This window comes from Amblyomma maculatum, chromosome 8 (genome assembly GCF_055883805.1).
Source record: "Amblyomma maculatum isolate TAMU_Amacu chromosome 8, ASM5588380v1, whole genome shotgun sequence".
In the NCBI taxonomy this organism is placed as follows: Eukaryota; Metazoa; Arthropoda; class Arachnida; order Ixodida; family Ixodidae; genus Amblyomma; species Amblyomma maculatum.
In genome coordinates, this window is record NC_139351.1 from 30,849,077 (window position 1) to 30,867,945 (window position 18,869).

General features: G+C 47.2%; 1 protein-coding gene across 1 annotated transcript in view; it reads right to left on the reverse strand.

Annotated features, from left to right (window-relative positions):
• LOC146180840 (phospholipid-transporting ATPase ABCA3-like) overlaps positions 1-18,869 on the reverse strand; it is a 170,033-nt gene that overhangs the window by 107,505 nt on the left and 43,659 nt on the right. Inside the window, exons 8-10 of the mRNA XM_084577709.1 lie at positions 13,413-13,591; positions 7,660-7,788; positions 4,006-4,144 (exon numbers count right to left, since the gene is read on the reverse strand). Coding sequence (XP_084433835.1) covers positions 4,006-4,144; positions 7,660-7,788; positions 13,413-13,591 — 447 coding nt within the window. The remainder of the gene's footprint in view (positions 1-4,005; positions 4,145-7,659; positions 7,789-13,412; positions 13,592-18,869) is intronic.

Sequence of the window (18,869 nt, forward strand, 5' to 3'; positions counted from 1 at the left end):
CATTTCAGATGTTACTAAATCTATAAGGAAACCAAAGAGACAGTATTCAATCTAATCATGTGAAGCAATTCGTAGCACACAATTATCAAAAATTTGGTTGCCGTTCTAAGCATAATTATACATATACTTACTACTACTAGCCAGCAGAACAAATGAAATGTTTCACAAAACCTTCATTTGACGAAGCAACATCCTTCCATATCCTGGATGCATCGTCCCTTTTTTGGTAAATTTCATGAATAAGGTACTGCGATCTATTTTCCATCAATTCCTAATTTTTATATTCCCTTCTACGGCATTCAAAATTTTCGGTGTCTTAGTTTTTCTAGGAACTAAAGGAAATTGCGAATAGCCTTATGAACTGCAATTAATATTAGACTGAGGTAGCAGCGTTTCGATAGAGGCGAAACGAATAGCCTTCCGTGTGCTGTGTGATGTAAGTGGACGGTAAAGATCCCCAGGTGAACGAAATTAATACGCAAGCACTCCACTAGGGGACTTCTTTCTAGCTTTTCCCTTTCACTCCCACCTTTCTCCCATTCCTTCATAATAATAATATTAACAGTAATAATTGGTTCACAGGAAAGGCGCAGCTAGTATTCGACCCACTTGTTGTGCGGACACCTGACCCGCGCCGTAGTGCCGTAAAGGAATGGGAGATTAAAGGGAGGATAAGACTGCAGTGGTTAAACTATCAGTGATGGGAGATTGAAGAATACGTTGAAGAATTTAACTTTTCTGCCGCACTGCAGCAATGACGTTCTGCCTCAAAAACAAGCGATCAGACAATAAGTCAAACGCGTTCGTATCGACTAAAACCGCACAAAGAACAGGACAACGGCAAGACGACAACATGAAAAACAAACATGACTTATGTTGATCAGGTGCGCATAAACTGACAACAATTACAAAGTCGGTGGGTAGAAACATTACCACAAAAAGCAACTTGAAACTTAAGCAGAAAAAATGAGGATGGAATGAGAGTCGCGCAGCAGACACAAAATCAACATGTAGTGTGTGGAAACGTGCAAAAATAATGCAGCTGCAAACAAACCGATTCACTTAGCATAATGATGGTAAACACCGTGCGAAGACAAATCAACCGGAGAAAAAAAGAAATAAACTGGCAGGAAGAATATCAAAGGTTCAAAAAACGTAATCACGCAGGAGCAACAACAACAAAAAACACAAAAGTCCGAAGAAACCTAAAGGCATGTGGACCGAAACAGTAATTCTCTTTGCAGAATGACCACTGTGACCTCACGATAGCGTCAGTCTGAACTGATTGTCGTTCCAACTATCCCTTCCTTCGTTTTATTTGTTATTACGAAAGCATTACTTCGCTATATCCACAGATTTCTGTCCGCAGACCATGTCCGCAGCCGTGTCCGCAGACTGTCCGCAAAATCGTGTCCGCAGCAGTTGTAATTGAGAAGTGGTAGAGGTTAATGAGTGGTGTCAATCGATAGAGGGTGACATAATGTTGTTGCCGAAAAAATAATTAGGCCGATAAGTTCATTAGGTAATTAATTAGAATAACTGAGTCGCGGGAAAAGAAAGGCGCAGTATCTGCCACACGTTTTGTGGACAACTGAACCGCGTGTAAGATAAGGGAGGTAGGTGGGAGTGAAAGCTGAAATAGAGAAAGGGTGCCGTAGTGGATATGACGTCAAGGATATGGCGTCACGCATCCGGAAGTAGAGCAGAAAAAAATGGCATAGGAAGGGATTGGCGCGCAATTTGAAAGTGTCAGACTAAAATGGGCAAACAAGAAGTGAATTAAGTAACTAGAAGAAACCAGAAGCAACCAACAGCAGTATCCGTGCTTTCGTATCACTCTAATGCAGATTCTGCAGTGCTCTTTATTTTTTCCCGATATTCTCAATCCCCGTTATGATTTTTACACGATAGGGATAAAAATGAAGGCAGATCTATATAGTAATGGCTTGTACACTTTCAAGTACAATGTCGGTTTCAAATACCCGAGTATAAAGAACAGACAGGTAGAAAATACTTCCCTTATACATGATAAATAACGTAGTAATACGAATGTATCCGTATGCAGTGATGTGAGTGGTCTTTTAATTAGATTAGACGTGATTTACTGATTACGTAGTAGTTCTATTGGTGTTACAAATTACAGCATATTATGAGGTATTAGTGATGCAGAGATTCAAACTATTGAATTCCTTGTAAGCGGTAAAAATTAATGTCCAGACACCCGATGCGGAATTCATATTCTTTCAGTATTTACAAGTGCTTTATTTACTTCAAAACTGCTATAATTTGTGCGCGATTACGCCTAGGATAGCAGTATTCGCAACTTCGACGGTGAACAGCCAGTCACAGTTCCCCAGGCTTCTGCAGGCAGGTACCATTCTCTTGCAAGCCGATGTTTAATCATCTGTCCGTTTGGCCAATACAAAGGCGACGACAACTGAGTGGAATCTAGGGGCCGTCGCGCATGAAATATACAGTTTTGAATGCCTCGTGCCACAGATTACGAATTTAAAGTTCATATTCCCACCAAACTGCAATATTTTGAAAGCTTGCAGGGAGCAGACAAAGCACATTAATGCCATATCAGCCGGAATTATTGTGAAGGTTATAAGAAGCCTTACTGAAATATAAAAAAATAAGTATTTATTTTGGCTAGCCAACTCTTGGAACGGGGGAGCTTTTTGCTCCATCTTGCGAAGCTTTAAGCAAGGATTCAGCCACCGAGCATTAGAATGAGGTTGGGTAGCCCGCCTCATCCAGTTTATTAATTAGATGATGCAAACTGAGTCCCGTCTGGCGCAGGCGTCATTTCAGCAGAGCAGATGTAAAACAAGACCACTCTAAAAATCCTTCACTAGCTAAGAGTGAGAGAAATTGCCGGGGAATAAGACTTGTCGATCTCGACTATACGCCCCACACACGTGGTTGTTATAATTAAGATCTATAGCTTTGAGTATAACAACTGGATGGAACGACGACAACTGGGTTTGAATAATAATAATAATAATAATAATAATAATAATAATAATAATAATAATAATAATAATAATAATAATAATAATAATAATAATAATAATAATAATAATAATAATAATAATAATAATAATAATAATTGATACACATGAAGAGCAAGGCGCAGTATCTGACACACTTGTTCCTGTGGACAGCTGAATCACGCCGTAAGCAAAGGGAGGAAGGCGGGCATAAGTGGAAAAGGAGAAAGGGCAGCCGAAAGTGGAGAGCTACGGAGTAATTTCGACTACCTGGGGATCTTTAACGTGTGCTGACTTCGCACTGCTCACGGACGCCTCTTCCTTTCGCCTCCATTGAAACGCAGCCGCCGGCGGTCGAGATTAAACTCAGGTACTCCGGGACAGTAGTTGGGCGTCTTACCACTGCCCCACCATGGCGGGGCCAACTGGGATATAACTGAGATGGAAATGCCGGAACGAGGACAGCAGCTGAAAGCTCGGATTTCACTATAGCCAGACCATTTATCAGACGAAAGTTTTAAATCATTAAGGAAAAGATCAAAATATCTACGAAGCCTAGAAGGTGCGAGTCCATTTAAGCTTGAAAACTCTATCAAAGTTAGCAATAAAGATTTCGCAACACAATTGTACCCTATTGTAGTACACTGTAACGGTGGCACTATGCTCGAGCCGATACATATTTCGTTCATTTGAACATATAACTTACTATCAATGGAGACAATGGTTGAAAGTAAAACCTAAGGAGCTCTAAAACAGAATCACTCGAGATAGCACAAACATTTTAGAACTAGGGCTTGGTTATATTTCTTTCCATCTCCACATACCTCATTATATGGTGTAAATATTGCCATATCGTGAACAATTAATCTGGGGAAACTTTATTAAATTATTCTAAAATGAATGTTTACATCTTCTTTTTCATTTCTTAACCACATCCATTAACGCAACAATCGTTCACCACGACGACCGCGTCGACCGCGTGGTGAACCCGCGCTGCAGCGCCAGCACAAACCTGTGAGTGCTCGCATGAGCGTCGTCTTGCCGGCGCCATTGTGACCGAGGAGCACGGTCACCTGTGAAGCGTAGATCTTCAGGCTGACGTCCTCCAGTGCTTTGTGGCTCCCAAACCATTCAATGCCATTTACGAACACCTATGGGAAGGTAACCAAAGTCCCCTATTAAATTTGATTGCATACAGAAGTCCCGTTATCAATATTATGCGCAAAGCCGGTAGCGCTGTTTGCATACGCTATACACGTCAAGGTACCGCACTAGAGCACTTCCAGGGCTTATCGGAGCTTGCGTATACAGTTTTGCGCCCCATCCTACACTGCCATTATTCTCGAAATAAGGACTCCGACTGCACGTGACCTATCGAGCAGTCCACGGTCGTAGCATAACATCCGTGTGGTGTCCTGAAAGACTGAACGTTCTCGTAAGGGCAGAAATAATAATAACAATAGTAATAATATTAATTGTTTCATAGGAAAGGAAAGACGTGGTATCTGTCACAATTGTTCTGTGGACACCTGAACCGCACCTTAAGTGAATGGAGGAAGGTGGTAGTGAAAGCGAAAAGAGAGAAAGGAGTGCCGTAATGGAGCGCTCCGGAGTAATTTCGTCCGCCCGGGCATTTTTAACGTGCACTGACATCGCACAGCCCACGGATGCCACTTTGCTTAGCCTCCATCGAAACGCAGCTGGAATGCAATTTCTGTCTTCGACTATGTGCTTATATTGCTTTGCCTGGGAGACGCGGACATACCAGAGGGCAGCTGCTAGATTCTTGTTCCTGGCTTGAGTAGCGTCGCCGTCACTATCGTCGTAACCAGCGGGCAGCTATAGAGTGGGCAATGGGGCGTCGATGTCACAGCTGGCGCTGGCCGAATTGAGGCGCAAGATTCCGCCCGGCCTCCCACAACCTGCCACGCTCATGCGGAACGGGGACGTCGCGGCGACTGGTGAATGACAGCGTTCAGATCCTGAAGGACTCCTAATGCTACTCCATCCTACACTTAAAAGGGAAGCGTAAGTGCAAATGAGATACGGTGCCCTGGCACAACACCCAATTACAGCAATTAATAATAATAATAATAATTGGTTCACAAGAAGGAAAAAACGCAGTATCTGTCACACCTATTCCTGCGGACACCTGAACCGCGCCATGGGGAAGGAAGGAAGGAAGGAAGGAAGGAAGGAAGGAAGGAAGGAAGGAAGGAAGGAAGGAAGGAAAGAAGGAAGGAAGGAAGGAAGGAAGGAAGGAAGGAAGGAAGGAAGGAAGGAAGGAAGGAAGGAAGGAAGGAAGGAAGGAAGGAAGGAAGGAAGGAAGGAAGGAAAGAAGGAAGGAAGGAAGGAAGGAAGGAAGGAAGGAAGGAAGGAAGGAAGGAAGGAAGGAAGGAAGGAAGGAAAGAAGGAAGGAAGGAAGGAAGGAAGGAAGGAAGGAAGGAAGGAAGGAAGGAAGGAAGGAAGGAAGGAAGGAAGGAAGGAAGGAAGGAAAGAAGGAAGGAAGGAAGGAAGGAAGGAAGGAAGGAAGGAAGGAAGGAAGGAAGGAAGGAAGGAAGGAAGGAAGGAAGGAAGGAAGGAAGGAAGGAAGGAAGGAAGGAAGGAAGGAAGGAAGGAAGTTTCGACCACCTGAGGGTCATTAACGTGCGCTGACATCGAGGGTGGTGTGGTGGATGCTACTGACCCTACGGCGCTGGGAATACGGGGCCCCGGCGGGGGCTCGCCCGCAACCGGTGGTTGTACCTGTTGTAGGCCGTCATTGCATCCACCGCCGTTCCGGTGACGGACGACGGCTTTGCGACACATGTTTCTTCCTCCCTTTTCTTTTTCTTTCTTTCTTCTTTAATTTCGCCCCTCTTCGCACAATGCATCGGAGATGGCTCAGCTACAGAGCCAGTAGCAGGCCCGTGCATTTTCTTCTTCTTCCTACAGAAGCAACAACACACGGACGCCTCTTCGTTTCGCATCTATCGAAACGCAATCGCCGGTGATCGGAATCGAACCCGGGTGCTCCGGCCGAGTATTCGGGCATCTCAACAACTCCACACCGCGGCGGGGTCCATACAAATTGCCAATCTGGGGCACAAGAATTTGCTCTGCCTCTGCCAGCCTTCCGTCCCTGATGGGGCTGGTACAGGTAGGTCACCGCCGCTTGCGACGGGGGCTTGCCCGCCACCGAATTTTTATGTTGTAGGCCGTCATCGCACCCGCCACCGCTTCGGTGATGGACGACGGCTGTTGTTGCGGCGCGCGTCTTTCGCCCCCTCTTCCTTTACTTTCTTCTCTATTTTCTCTAAGACAGCACGAGTCAGCGGAGGTGGCTCAAATCCAGAGCCTACTAGTAGCAGGCCTGTGCATTTTCTTTTCCTTCTTCCTACAGCAACAACAACAACTGCCAGCCTTCCATGATTAAACTGTGCATTCACGTCTCGGACAACTTAGTGATCTGTGCATAGATCCTGAGGAAGCCCTAAACGCCATCGCGTCAAGCTCCTAAAAGCAAAGCTTACGTGTTCCTTCAAATTTTGATATGCGTTCATAAAAGTATTTGAGAGTAATAAAATATTCGAAAGTAAAAAAAAGGAAAGCACAAAAATTATATTCTAATTACCGCTTTTCACGCTAAAGAATCGCAATTCGGATACGCCGCATAAACATAGATTACTGGTGCGTTTAAATCTGTTCTCATTCCGTTTTATAAAATTTATCCAATTTCCCTTCTGCCAATCGCTGCTGAAGCGGAAGCTCTCAGAATCAAGCTGTTACTCGTCGGCATGGAATTCCTCTTCGTTGCCGCTAAGCGAAGCTCCTAAATCGGAAATAATGTGGTATTGGGGGATTGTGCCACTGGCAAAACGGATGGATGCTTGTCGATCACTAGCACGCGATTTGTGCCGCCAAGTAAAGAACGGTGCCCGAAGTAGCGTACTGGCATATAGGATTGCTTAAATGAATACACCAAATAGCCCCATTCAAAGCTCTGCAAACCTTAGTATTACAGCGTATCGTAATCGTCTGGGTGCTTCTATTTATTAGTAGTAAAGAGGATCCACGTAAAAGATGCCGCTAACAAGAACATAGTGTAAAACATGCGTGCAGAAAAAAATTTCCAGCATAGTCTCGTAACCTAGCCGCCATAAATGTGGCTAGTTATATATGATACTACATACGCATTATATTATAAGGCAACCATGCAAAGCTACTGATTTGCGAGCCTCAGGTAGAACAACTTCTAACCGACAACGCATTCCGCATGCTTTTGCAGTCGACAGTACAGGCTTTGTTCACCATTCGATGTCTGATACGCCGGATTCGCAATGGGTTAAAAACTTACAGGGCCGTTATTCGGCTTTTATCTATTCATATAATTACAACTTACAGCTCCACCCCGAATTCCCGTAAATATTAGATGAATTAAATTTGCGCAGAATAAACTTCTTGTTTCCTCGATGGCATACTAAAACCAAAACTCGAGTATTGCCAGAAATAAAAGCATAAATGAAGTAGTCTTGGGTGTCCATCGAAAATTGCGAGAAAAGAGCTTCACAGCATTGGCATGGTATCCCCCCTTCCCCAGATCAGATTTTATCTACGCTACTTTGGTTTGCCGTACAGTTCTAAGGATGCTAATATTTGACTTCATAGGTTTTTGTATCCCGCTTACCACGCTGACGTGATGAATTTCGACAACAATTTCTGTTGCCGATGCCTCTTCAAAGCGATCGGAATGGGTTTCGCGAGAGGCAGGATTGTCTTCAACAGGCATCACCCGACTGGGTCTCCAGTAGCCAGGCTGTAAAAAAGCAGAATGTCCGCTATGTTAGCACACCTATAAAGCAATTGTACTATTGGCAGCTTTCGCTGAAGTCGAGGTCAAGTGCTGCTTGTGAGTATCAGTTTTTAGACGTCATTTACTCTCAGTGGCGACATAGAACTGCCGTCTACGTAAACACAACTTATTCTGCGAGCTACATACCTTTATGTTGTTTGCACAGCCATGGTGAAATTTTTAAGCAGGCCCACGGATGAAATACGCTGCGGCTGAGCTTTCAGTGTTCATGTGCATCTATCCACTTGTTTATGAGTTTACCAGAAAGAGGAAAGGGGGACATTCTTCAGAGCTTCTGTTACGTTAGGCGCGGTATCTGTTAATCTTAACCCCTTATCACGTTGGCTTTCCCGTGGTGCCCAAGTTCTCATACATTAAGCGCGCACGGGGTACGCACTCACCGAAGATGTGATTGCCAAATGGCGGTCGAACGCAAAACCTATGCACCATTACCTCGCAGCTGAGCCAGAAGACCGGCATGATTACGACGAAGCCGTGGCCGCAGTTCTGTGCAGAAAATGATACGTGGATGACCGCCCAAAGGTGCCCACCCAACAGGGCAGTTCCACATGTTGTGGAACTGTCCTGGCTACCCCGACATCGGAAAGAAAAAGGATCGCCTTCCAGGTCATGTCACCACATTCAGTGATCGGAAAACACCAAGCAACGGCGATGCTTGGGTCCGAACCACACTGCTATCCCTCTAGGAGTTTGCACATGAGGCAGGCATTGACAACGAAATGTGACCTCCCTGACCCTACTAACCCTCTCCCTTGAAAAGGCCTTCGTACCAACTAGAGTGGTTGTTAAAGACTACTCACTCACTGACTCACTCTGCGATGCGCGCGGGGTGTTTCACTGCTGCCGCGGCGTCCGCTTTTGCCCAATAGGCCATCTGAGCACAAAGGCGTGGAACACCAAGGAGGTTTTAATGATTAATGCGCGACTAAACAGCTCGCTGAAGTCGACGAACTGGAGAAAAGGGGCCTTTGTAGTAAACAGTTTTATTGCGTTAGCAACAGTAGGCGCATGCGCAAAAACGCTTTCGCAGAACGACTACTGTTCCCAAGGACGCGGGATCGAATCCCGGCCTCGGCGGCCACTTTTCGGTGGAGGCGAAAAGCAAGGTGCTCGTGTGCTGTGCGATGTCAGTGCACGTTAAAGAACCCCAGGTGGTCGAAATTTCCGGAGTCCTCCACTACGGCGTCTCTCATAGCCTGAGTCGCTTTGGGACGCTAAACACCGCAAACCAACCAACCAAGCTTCCGCAGAAGGTCACCGCCGAACGTGTCCGCAAAAAATATTTATCAACACCCCAGTACTGGCTCTCTAGATGCTCGAAATTCGATTTAAGCTAATTTAGTGCGCAACCTTATTTTGTTATACCTAATTCAGTTGTGGCTTATAAGTGATGATAAACCTCTCTTTGATTTTGGCTTTCTGTACCACGAAATTTAAGCTCGCCTGCATTTTGACAGAAATTAATGTGTAAATTATACTTGTATGGCCAGCTCAGTTGTGACCTGGAGTGAGGTGGGCAACCCGCCAAATTTGGCCACCGTGGACCTATGAAATTTGGCATTGTCAGACCTTGACCGAAATTGGCGTCGAACCTAATATGGTCATGTCCAACACAATGTTGGCTTCCAAATTCAGGTTGGATGGCCTCAAAATATGGCATGCTTACGCATTCTTTGTCGATGGAAGGCTGCATACTCCCTTGCAATTTTATTACGCCTAACAGCAGTGCAAAAACAAGATGAAGACGAAAACCTAAACATGCAACAAAATACATCAGTGCGAGTATATATTCTGTACAGGTTGCAATGAAGAATATAGTTTCACGCAACGTATTTCTCATAGTTTGCTCAAACACTGCGGAATAAACTGGTCTTAATAGGCTATTTAAATACATTACTAGACGATAAAAGCAAGAAATAAGAAACAAGCAAAAATGGTAAAGTGGCTTCATTAAATCTCTGCAAAATAATTTCGGAATATAATGTACTATTTCAAGTATCATAAAATAATGAAAACCGCCAAGTTTTGCCAAAAGCCTCCACTAAGCACCAGATATTTCAAAGAGGAAAAGAAAACTGCTCCTCGCGCGTCTGTACACGAGGGAAGAAGCCTTTCATCTGATATGTTTTTTTTTTTTTTTTTGAACGGTCAAAAAAGAAAAGTAAATGGCTACTCATTCGCTTGGTTACGTCCCTGATTACGTCCATAATTAGGTAATTTCGGGTTATTTCTTGAATTTGAATTAGCCAACATGCCACTTAATGAACCATTTTGATATGGGGCATTTGTTACTTACACATGGCACTAAACTCGTCACTGTAGCGAGACCATTAATGTCAACTCGATGAAGAATGATTATCAAGTTAAATGAAGCAAGCGATTTGGCTGTTTTTCTATGCATTCAATGTATCACAGACCGCTTATTAAGCATGTTCTGCTGGCTCAACAGATGGTGCTGGTGCAGGTGGGTCGCCGCTGCTTGCGGCGGGGCTGGCCTAGCATCGAATTTTTATCTGTTGCAGGCCGTCATTGCACACACCACCGCTGGTGGTGGACGACGGCTGTTGTTATGGCGCACGTCTTTCTTTCCCTCTTGCTTTTCTTTCTTCTCTATATTCTCTTCTATCTGTACGAGGCAGCGGAGGTGGCTCAGCTACAGAGCAGGCCCGTGCATCTTCTTTTCCTTCTTCCTACAGCCACAACAACAACACACTCGTGCGCGTGTCATGGCATATACTGGAAATGAAAGTCGCATGCTCAAAAGTGGCGCCTATGAAAGCAACTTGAATCTAATACCGGTTTCCATTGGGCGAACAGGAGCACTTTTAGCTGCACTAAAAGGGCTCTCGTGAGTTTCAGCGCCTACCAGTGGTCGAACAGGAGCAGTAGCGTTGTGTTCCATTGGCAGAGGAGGCGCGCTTTTGGGGTCCCGGAAGCAGCCGAGAGCAGTCCTCGGTGCTCCGTCGCCAGCGGTTGAGTACAGGGAGAACGGAGGAAGTCACGTGACCTTTTTGATGTCACTTCTGGCACAGCCGGTCTCGAGGGAGAGCGCGCGCGCTTTCTTCCTCGACACCGGCCGTGCTTCTGGTTACTCGCCGCCCGTAGCCCGGGCAGGACGGTCGAGAAAAATGGCGGAAGACGGCAGCGGTGGCGTTCGGCCGGCAGATACGGGCAACGCAAGCGCGGGAAAAGTTTGATCACATGACGCCTGACGTCACGCGCTCCGCCTCGGTACGCTGCTCTCCGAGCAGTGTGAATGTTCCATTGCGGAGACGAGAACGCGCGTCCCCAGTGCTTTCGTGCGCTGCTCTGGCGGCTCGTTGCTCTTGCTACTGTTCGCCCAATGGAAACCGGTATTATTGTGAGAAATATTTCTGAGCAGGAGACATACTGAGGACAAATTCTAAGACCGGCTATCAAAAGTACGCTATACATAATCTCCACATTTAAGGGTATGCCCACCGCGTTGTCTTCGGGGTTAGGAGGCTCGACTGCTGATCCCGAGGAGGCGCAATCTAATCCCTACCGGGGCTGCCGCTTTTCGATGCAGGGGGTATGCAAGGCTGTCCTGTGTTGTGAGATGTCAGAGCACATTAAAAAACCAAAGGCGGTCAAAATTTTCGGAGCCCTCCACTGCGGTGTCCCTCAAAGCTTGAGTTGCTTTGGGACTTAAACACCACGAACCATTGCAAACCAAGCCTTGAAAACTATTACTCGATAACGGCAACGGGTCCTGTCTTCAGCTCCCCTTTGCTTTCCTCATTCGTGCACATGCGATTTGACACTCACGTAATCAGTAACTACTCTTATACCACACATAACTTAGTACTTTATCCAGTTACTGGTTGTAAGCGAACACGCGGCAGATATAACGCCGGGCTCTAACCATTCTGTACGAATGTCCTTGTATCGCCTATAAGTACCACGTGCTGGTGAAATATTTTAGGGGAATCCCCCAAGATGGAGTAGATTTCTAATAAGGGAGTCCATGCTTGTGTGGACGTCACTGAATAATTACTCCCTTATTAGAAATCTACTCAACTTTGGGGATTCCCCTAATATATTTGATGAACACCATTCCCACTTCGAGTTATAGATTAATTCGCTATCGCCCTACCATCTATTGCACTAGCCTTCCTGGTTAGCTCAGTCCGTAGAGTGACTTTCCCGGAAAGGTGCTGGGGCTGGGCTCGATCCCAAGATCTTGACGAATTTTTCTTTAACAACGAAGTTTCGGAGAAAGCTGCTCCCTTATTACTCCCTTATTAGAGTACCATGTTCGAGATCGATTCTAAAAGAATGAACACCATCCATTTTAAAGTTCCTCCCTAACTTTGTGACAGCATGTGCTTTCCTTACGTCACACAGGTCGTCGAGGACACACTACTCTACCACGCCACCTGTCAAGAGACACTGAGAGCCATGTTCCTGCGTTTTCGTTCAAAACGCCAAGATCGCCCACGCAGAGAACGCTGACAAAACGGGAGTTTTTTCAGAACAGGAGCTTTGAGGCCGCTGCGTCAAAAACAAAATTTTTGATTGATTGATTGATTGATTGATTGATTGATTGATTGATTGATTGATTGATTGATTGATTGATTGATTGATTGATTGATTGATTGATTGATTGAATGAATGAATGTCCTTTATTGAATTGGGAGGCTCATGGCCATGGATGGGGATAAAGGGGAGTAGACATAATCTTCATTGTTTAGGTCGTCACTCGAATCACATTGCTCTAACCAGGCCACCAAGCGAGCCATACTTGGCAAATATCAACTGTGTGGTAGCATCAGTTTCTAGAAGGGAACGGTAGTTCAGGCGGTAGGGTTCGATCTCGGGGAGTCCAGTAGAAAAAGCAGGGCATTCCCAAAGTAAATGAGATATGCCGCCGCAGGTTAGAGTCGTACAGGGGGGGCACGTAATCATTTTCTCCGTATACTGACGCCAGCGGGCCATAATACGTGGCGTGTAAGCCGCATGGGCGATGAGCTTATTCAAAAATACTTCTTGACTTCGCGTGAGGTGGGTTCTTCTCGTAAACGGTGGGTCTGGTGTGGCCACCTGCATGCGATGCTGACTGAGGCTACGAAGACTGGTCCGAGTATAGTGCATAAGGGCAAGAGAAAGGGTGAGTTGCCCGCCCAAGGTCGAATAAGGATGAAGCAAGGGGGGTGGGGAAGTAAATGTGGACATCCCACCTGCCAAGGCAGCCGCGGCGTGTGCCGCCGCATTGCCCCCTGATTCGTCCGAGTGACCTGGGGTCCAGTGAATAGCGACAGTTCTGGTCGCGAGTTCGTGGCATTTAAGGAGGCGCTGTATAGCCGTAGCTGTTGCATCTTGTGAACCCGGAGTAGTGATTTCCTTGAAAGCTTCAAAGGAATCAGTAAGAATACGTATTGACCCAGTTCCGGTGCAAGGCACTCCTGACAAGGCTCCCCAAATCGCGAGGAGTTCAGCGTGAATAGAGCTCATCGTAAAACGCTACCTGACTATCTCCTGGCTTTTGACAAAATTTTTTATATGAATGCGACTGGCACTTTGTTTCGGTTAATATTCGCACGGACCATTAGGAAGAAGAGGGGATGCTGGCGATAGTGTGTGGCCCATGGAAGGACGTTGGTCAAGTAGAACAGCAGGAAGACGTAGAGGACAGCCGTGGCGCACATGACCATTAGAACCTCGAACAAGATAACGCTGTCCAGATTGAGAGCACGCTTGAAAAGGACGTTCCAGCCGGCTCCACCTGTGCAAAGCAGGGTATAGGTTAAACACTTTGCATATGCAATGGAATTTCTCGCAACAGCTGCATCTAAATGCTATGCAGGGCAGGTGTAAGCAAAGACTATGAGCACCCAGCCTGCAATGTTTTAAAAGGTTTAGTCATCTGTGAGTGAGGACAACCTCATTTCTATACAATACATTAGCGCTAGAGTGCTCAATCCGACTATAAGCCCGGTGTTAGTGTGTTTTTCTCAGGATTTCAGGCTCAAGAGGCAGTAACGGAGACGTCTGTCCCCAGAGTTGTGTGACGTGACGCGGCCGCTTGTTTTGATCGATTTCCCAGGCATTGCCAACCTGGACAGAACTTGTGATATAGGAACTGAGCCCACTGGGGCCTCGGATCCCCAATAAGGCACGCTACTTCTGGGACAGGCACGCGCGCGTTCGTGCCGCTTGGTTAAAGTAGGACTTTATGACTGAGGCGTGTCGTCTTTCACATATTGTGGTAGGTTACTGCTGAATGGCAGCCAGTATATACTGAAAACAGAAATGAAATGCCAGACAGCCTAATTCGCACCTGGTACCGGTAAACTAACCTCCTACAGTTTCTCAAAAAAATGTTCAGTTGTTCTTTCTGAACAGTGAAAGTGGAGCGAAAGTAATAAATTTAAAAGTAATTAATAAATTAATAAGGAAAGCATAGCAGGGGGTGGCAGAAAGTTAGGTGGGCGGATGAGGTTAAGAAGTTCGCGGGGTTCAATTGCAGCTAGCACAGAACCGGGTTAAGTGGAGAAATATGGGACAGGCCTTCGCCCTGCAGTGGGTATAGTCAGGCTGATGATGATGATGACGATGATGGATTAATAAACTACTTAGGTTGCAAAAAAGAAAATAATGCACTTTACTGAAATTACCTTAACAGCTTACACCAAACATTACAAACGAATATCGGCAAATGCATATACATATATTTTCCCTGTTGCGCTTAATTCCTTTCTCAAATTCGTTGCCAAGATAAGACAAGGAGAAACATGTGGACACAAGATTATATCACAATGGGCTGTAACCAGTAACTGAAGACACTATAGAAATTATGCACTACATTCTCATTCCAACCACTTTAAACAAATATGACTTGCGCAACAAATGCTCACACCTTGCACCCTAAAGAAATTAAAATGCATTTAGTTCAGTAGAACATGTAAAAGTCAATATCTGCGAATTTAAGTAATTTATTGATTGCAAGTTAAATAAACAACTTTTGTAGTTTGTTCAAACTGTTGTCTCGCTCCCTGCTAGCGCTCAGGCCGCGTAACTGACCACGTGCTCTATGGCATGAATATGTGTGGAACCACCGACACTCTCAAGCGGCTGCTTTGCAGTTTTTCGTCTGGGGTCTCTTTCCCTTTCATTAGAAAGGGAATAAAGACTGATTTATTATTAAACAAATAGAACCAATACTTCCTGTGATAATGCATCAATATATTTCTTTCGTGGCGTTGAAACCTGCGTTCTCTAGAAATTCACGCACCGACAGCGATGTCAGTGAAAAATTATGAGCACGCTTGTGGCCGGCCATTGACAGTTATGGTGACACACGGACTAATCGCGGGATGAGTGACGTAACTTGATCCCGTGTGCTAGCGGAGTTGGCAGCATGGGTTGGCAGCACCTGCAGGTAGTACCACCTTTCAGATAAGAACCAAACGTGGGACCATTGAATGCCAAGTCAGACAGGCCATTCTCAGGCAATTACCACATGTTCATAGGGCTATGATAAGTAGTTCATTATATATATATAGAATAAGTAAATAGACGTACTTGGTTGCTAGAGATTATACACAAGAGAAAAATAGCTTCATACTGTTTCCAATTTTATTTGGAGTCGACGGTTCGGCAGGAGCCCTGCGTTTCTCAAGACTGAGGGTACATGGTTCTTGTTTGTCTTCTTATAGTGTTGGCAACTTAAGAGGTGATACCAACAGAATATGGGCACATACAGGTGAACCAGCTACGCACGCACAACACACACACACACACACACATACACACACACATACACACACACGCACGCAGAGAGCAGGGTAGGCCCAAAGGGTCATCCACCCAAGGCGCCTGCTGGGAGTCAGCTGAATACAATACAAGCAGCGGCGGAACAACCTCGGGAGAGAAAAAAAGGAGGTGGGGGATGGTGTTTGCTGCAGATGGTGAAATAATTTGCTGTTCTCACTAAAAGGTGGGAGCGCCAAGCGTGAAAGAGGTTTTTGCGAGAAGTGGCCGACTATGAATGGTGAGCGCGTTCGCTTTCAAGATATTTTTTTTTTTCGCTGTATCTGTTATCCTCCCCTCCCTTGCTCGGACCCGCTTGCCCAACAGGATGAAAAAAAACGGGAGGACATTGCTGGTTAGACGTTATATATATATAGCGAAGATGCTTAACACTTCATTTATTCTTCGTGGACGTTTCGACCGGTGTCTGATCTTTCTCGAGTCTTGAGAAAGACCGGAACCTGGTCGAAACGTCGACGAAGAATAAATGAAGTGTAAAGAATCTTCGCTATTTATTTCCTCTACAGCCAAGAACGTCTTTACAAACTATAGTCGACGAGCAAGCGGAGACAATCAGTGGCTAGTTGACGTAGACGATGAAGTGGTTGCTGGTTGGCGTAGACGACGAAGTTGGTTGCCTGAAACCGCGCTCAGACCGCTGCTCGCACCGCTCTCGGGCTTCGGCAGTCTTCTAGGCTCAGGGCGTTACCTGGACGTTTGGCGCAATACCCGTTACAGTCTGGTGGAGGTGCGGGGTACGCTTTCCCACGTTTACACGCTTCACGACGGATCTGACTCCGGTCCACCAGCGACTCAGTCGCCGCCTGCACGGACAGTCGCCTGAGGTTGGGCCCCTTCTCACCCCTACGAGGATCACGCAGCCGCAACTCTCGAGCCACCTCGACATGGCCACTGATCCCAGGCTCTCAGCTCCGATCCTTTGCCACCCGCCGCGAACACCACCATCTTTTCACGGCGACGTCTTCGAAGACGCTGAGGATTGGCTGGCGATCTTCGAGCGAGTGGCTCGGTACAACGGCTAGGGTGACGAGCGAAAGCTCAATAATGTTTACTTCGCCCTAGAAGAGTCTGCGCGTACGTGGTTCGAAAACCACGAGGGCGCCCTTAACACCTGGCAAGCATTTTGCCGTGAACTTCTGACCACCTTCCCCAACACCGACCGCCGCGAGAAAGCTGAAGCTGCACTTCAGTCCAGAAACCAGCGGCCAAATGAAAGTGTGCGCACGTACTGTGAAGACATGACCCGTCTTTTCCAGCGCGCAGACCCCAATATGAAAGAGGAGAAGAAGCTTTGCCACCTCATGCGTGGAGTTAAGCAGGAGCTGTTTGCGGGCCTCGTTCGCAGTCCACCGCGTACCGTTGCTGCATTCCTCGCGGAGGCAACGACCATTGAAACGACGCTCCAACAGCGGGCCCGGCAGTACAACCGAGATGTCAGCAGCCTGGCCCCAGATGTTTTTTCGTCGTGCCATGGAGGCGGTGCGGACGCCTTACGTGACCTTATTCGATCGGTTGTTTGAGAGGAGCTCCAACGTTTCCGTCTGCCCCAGAGTGCGCCAGTGACATCACTGACCGAAGTCGTCAGAGATGAAGTACACCAGGCTGCTCGTGAATTCCCGGTCACCAACCTACTGCAGCGCGTCGATGAAATGCCCACGCACACATCCGTTGTTCGTCAGGCAGCTGCCTACGATCATGTCGCTACCATGCCTCCACGGGTCGACGACAAACGAACGTACGCGCTCGTTGCACGTCAAGCAGCTGCCTGTGGGCCTATTGACCTGACACCGGTGGTTAGCCACATCAGTTCGTATGACGCATCGGCTCAAGCTGTGGTGCCTCGCAAGTCGGACGTGTGGCGTACGCGGGAACGCAGGCCAATTTGCTACCACTGCGGGGAGGCTGGTCACCTTTACCGTGCATGCCCGTATCGCCGAGTGGGACTTCGCGGCTTCGGACCCAATGCGCACTGTCCACGGAACGGCGAACGACCGCTCGAGATTGAAGCTCATCTGTCGGCCCGTCAGAGGCCTGGGAGATACAGGCGCTATGACTCAGGATCGTCATCTCCGCTGCGGTACCGTTCCCTAAGCCCTCGCAGAGACGCCAGCAATACTGAGCGGTGTTCTCCCAGTCCACACCGGGAAAACTAATTCCAGCGGTCCCCGAAGGCAAGGCTGCTGCTGTCGGAAAAATTGAAGATCCTCCGCCGCCGATACACCGATACGCTGATTTCTCACAGGGGCAGGGTAGCGACAGCATCCGACGCTACTTCTGATTTGTGCGTGACACTTGACGGAACTGACACGATCGCTTTACTTGACACCGGTGCAGACTATTCAGTGATGAGCCACGCCCTCGCCCAGGAATTGAGCAAAGTTGTGACGCCGTGGTTGGGCCCTAGCATTCGCACGGCTGGAGGTCACCTCATTAGCCCTGCCGGAAGGTGCACAGCCCGAATTGGCATCCGCGGTTTCGTCTACGTCGGGGAATTCGTTGTCTTGCGCGAATGTCCGAGAGATTTGATTCTGGGGCTCGACTTTCTGCAGCCAAACGGTGCTGTGATCGACCTACACAAGGCACGAGTCACATTCTCGACTAAACGGGCAGTGGCACGCTTCAACACCCGCGATCCCTGTAGCCATGCTCTGCGTATTGTGGAGGATGATGTCACGGTGCCACCACGGTGCAGTGTCGTAATGCGCGTGCAGAATGACTTATTTTATGACTTTGAGGGCATGGCGGAGGGTCATATCCCGCTGCTGCTTGAGAGGGGTCTCATTGTTGCCCGAGGTCTCGTCCCCCTACGGGATGGGATGGCTGCACTACCGTTCTGCTCACCAACTTTTCGAACGAATTTCAGCACCTCGTCAAAGGCGCGGTGATCTCCTTCCTCCGAGACGTCGCGGAGTGTCCACATTTGTGCACCGTGGAAGAAGCCCTTCAAGACGACACTGGACCACATCACGTTCTGCCACCTGTCGAAATAAACACCGAGTTATCGCCGGCTCAGAAGGATCTGCTTTCAGCTGTCTTGGCAGATTTTGCAGACTGCTTCGCAACGTCTTCCAAAGTGGGCCGAACTCCCATCGCCAAGCACCGTATAATAACAGACGAGACCACGCGCCCCGTATGCCAACGCCCATACCGCGTTTCTCCAACGGAACGAGCAGCGATTCAGAGACAGGTGACCGAAATGCTTTCCGACGATGTCATTCAGCCGTCTACAA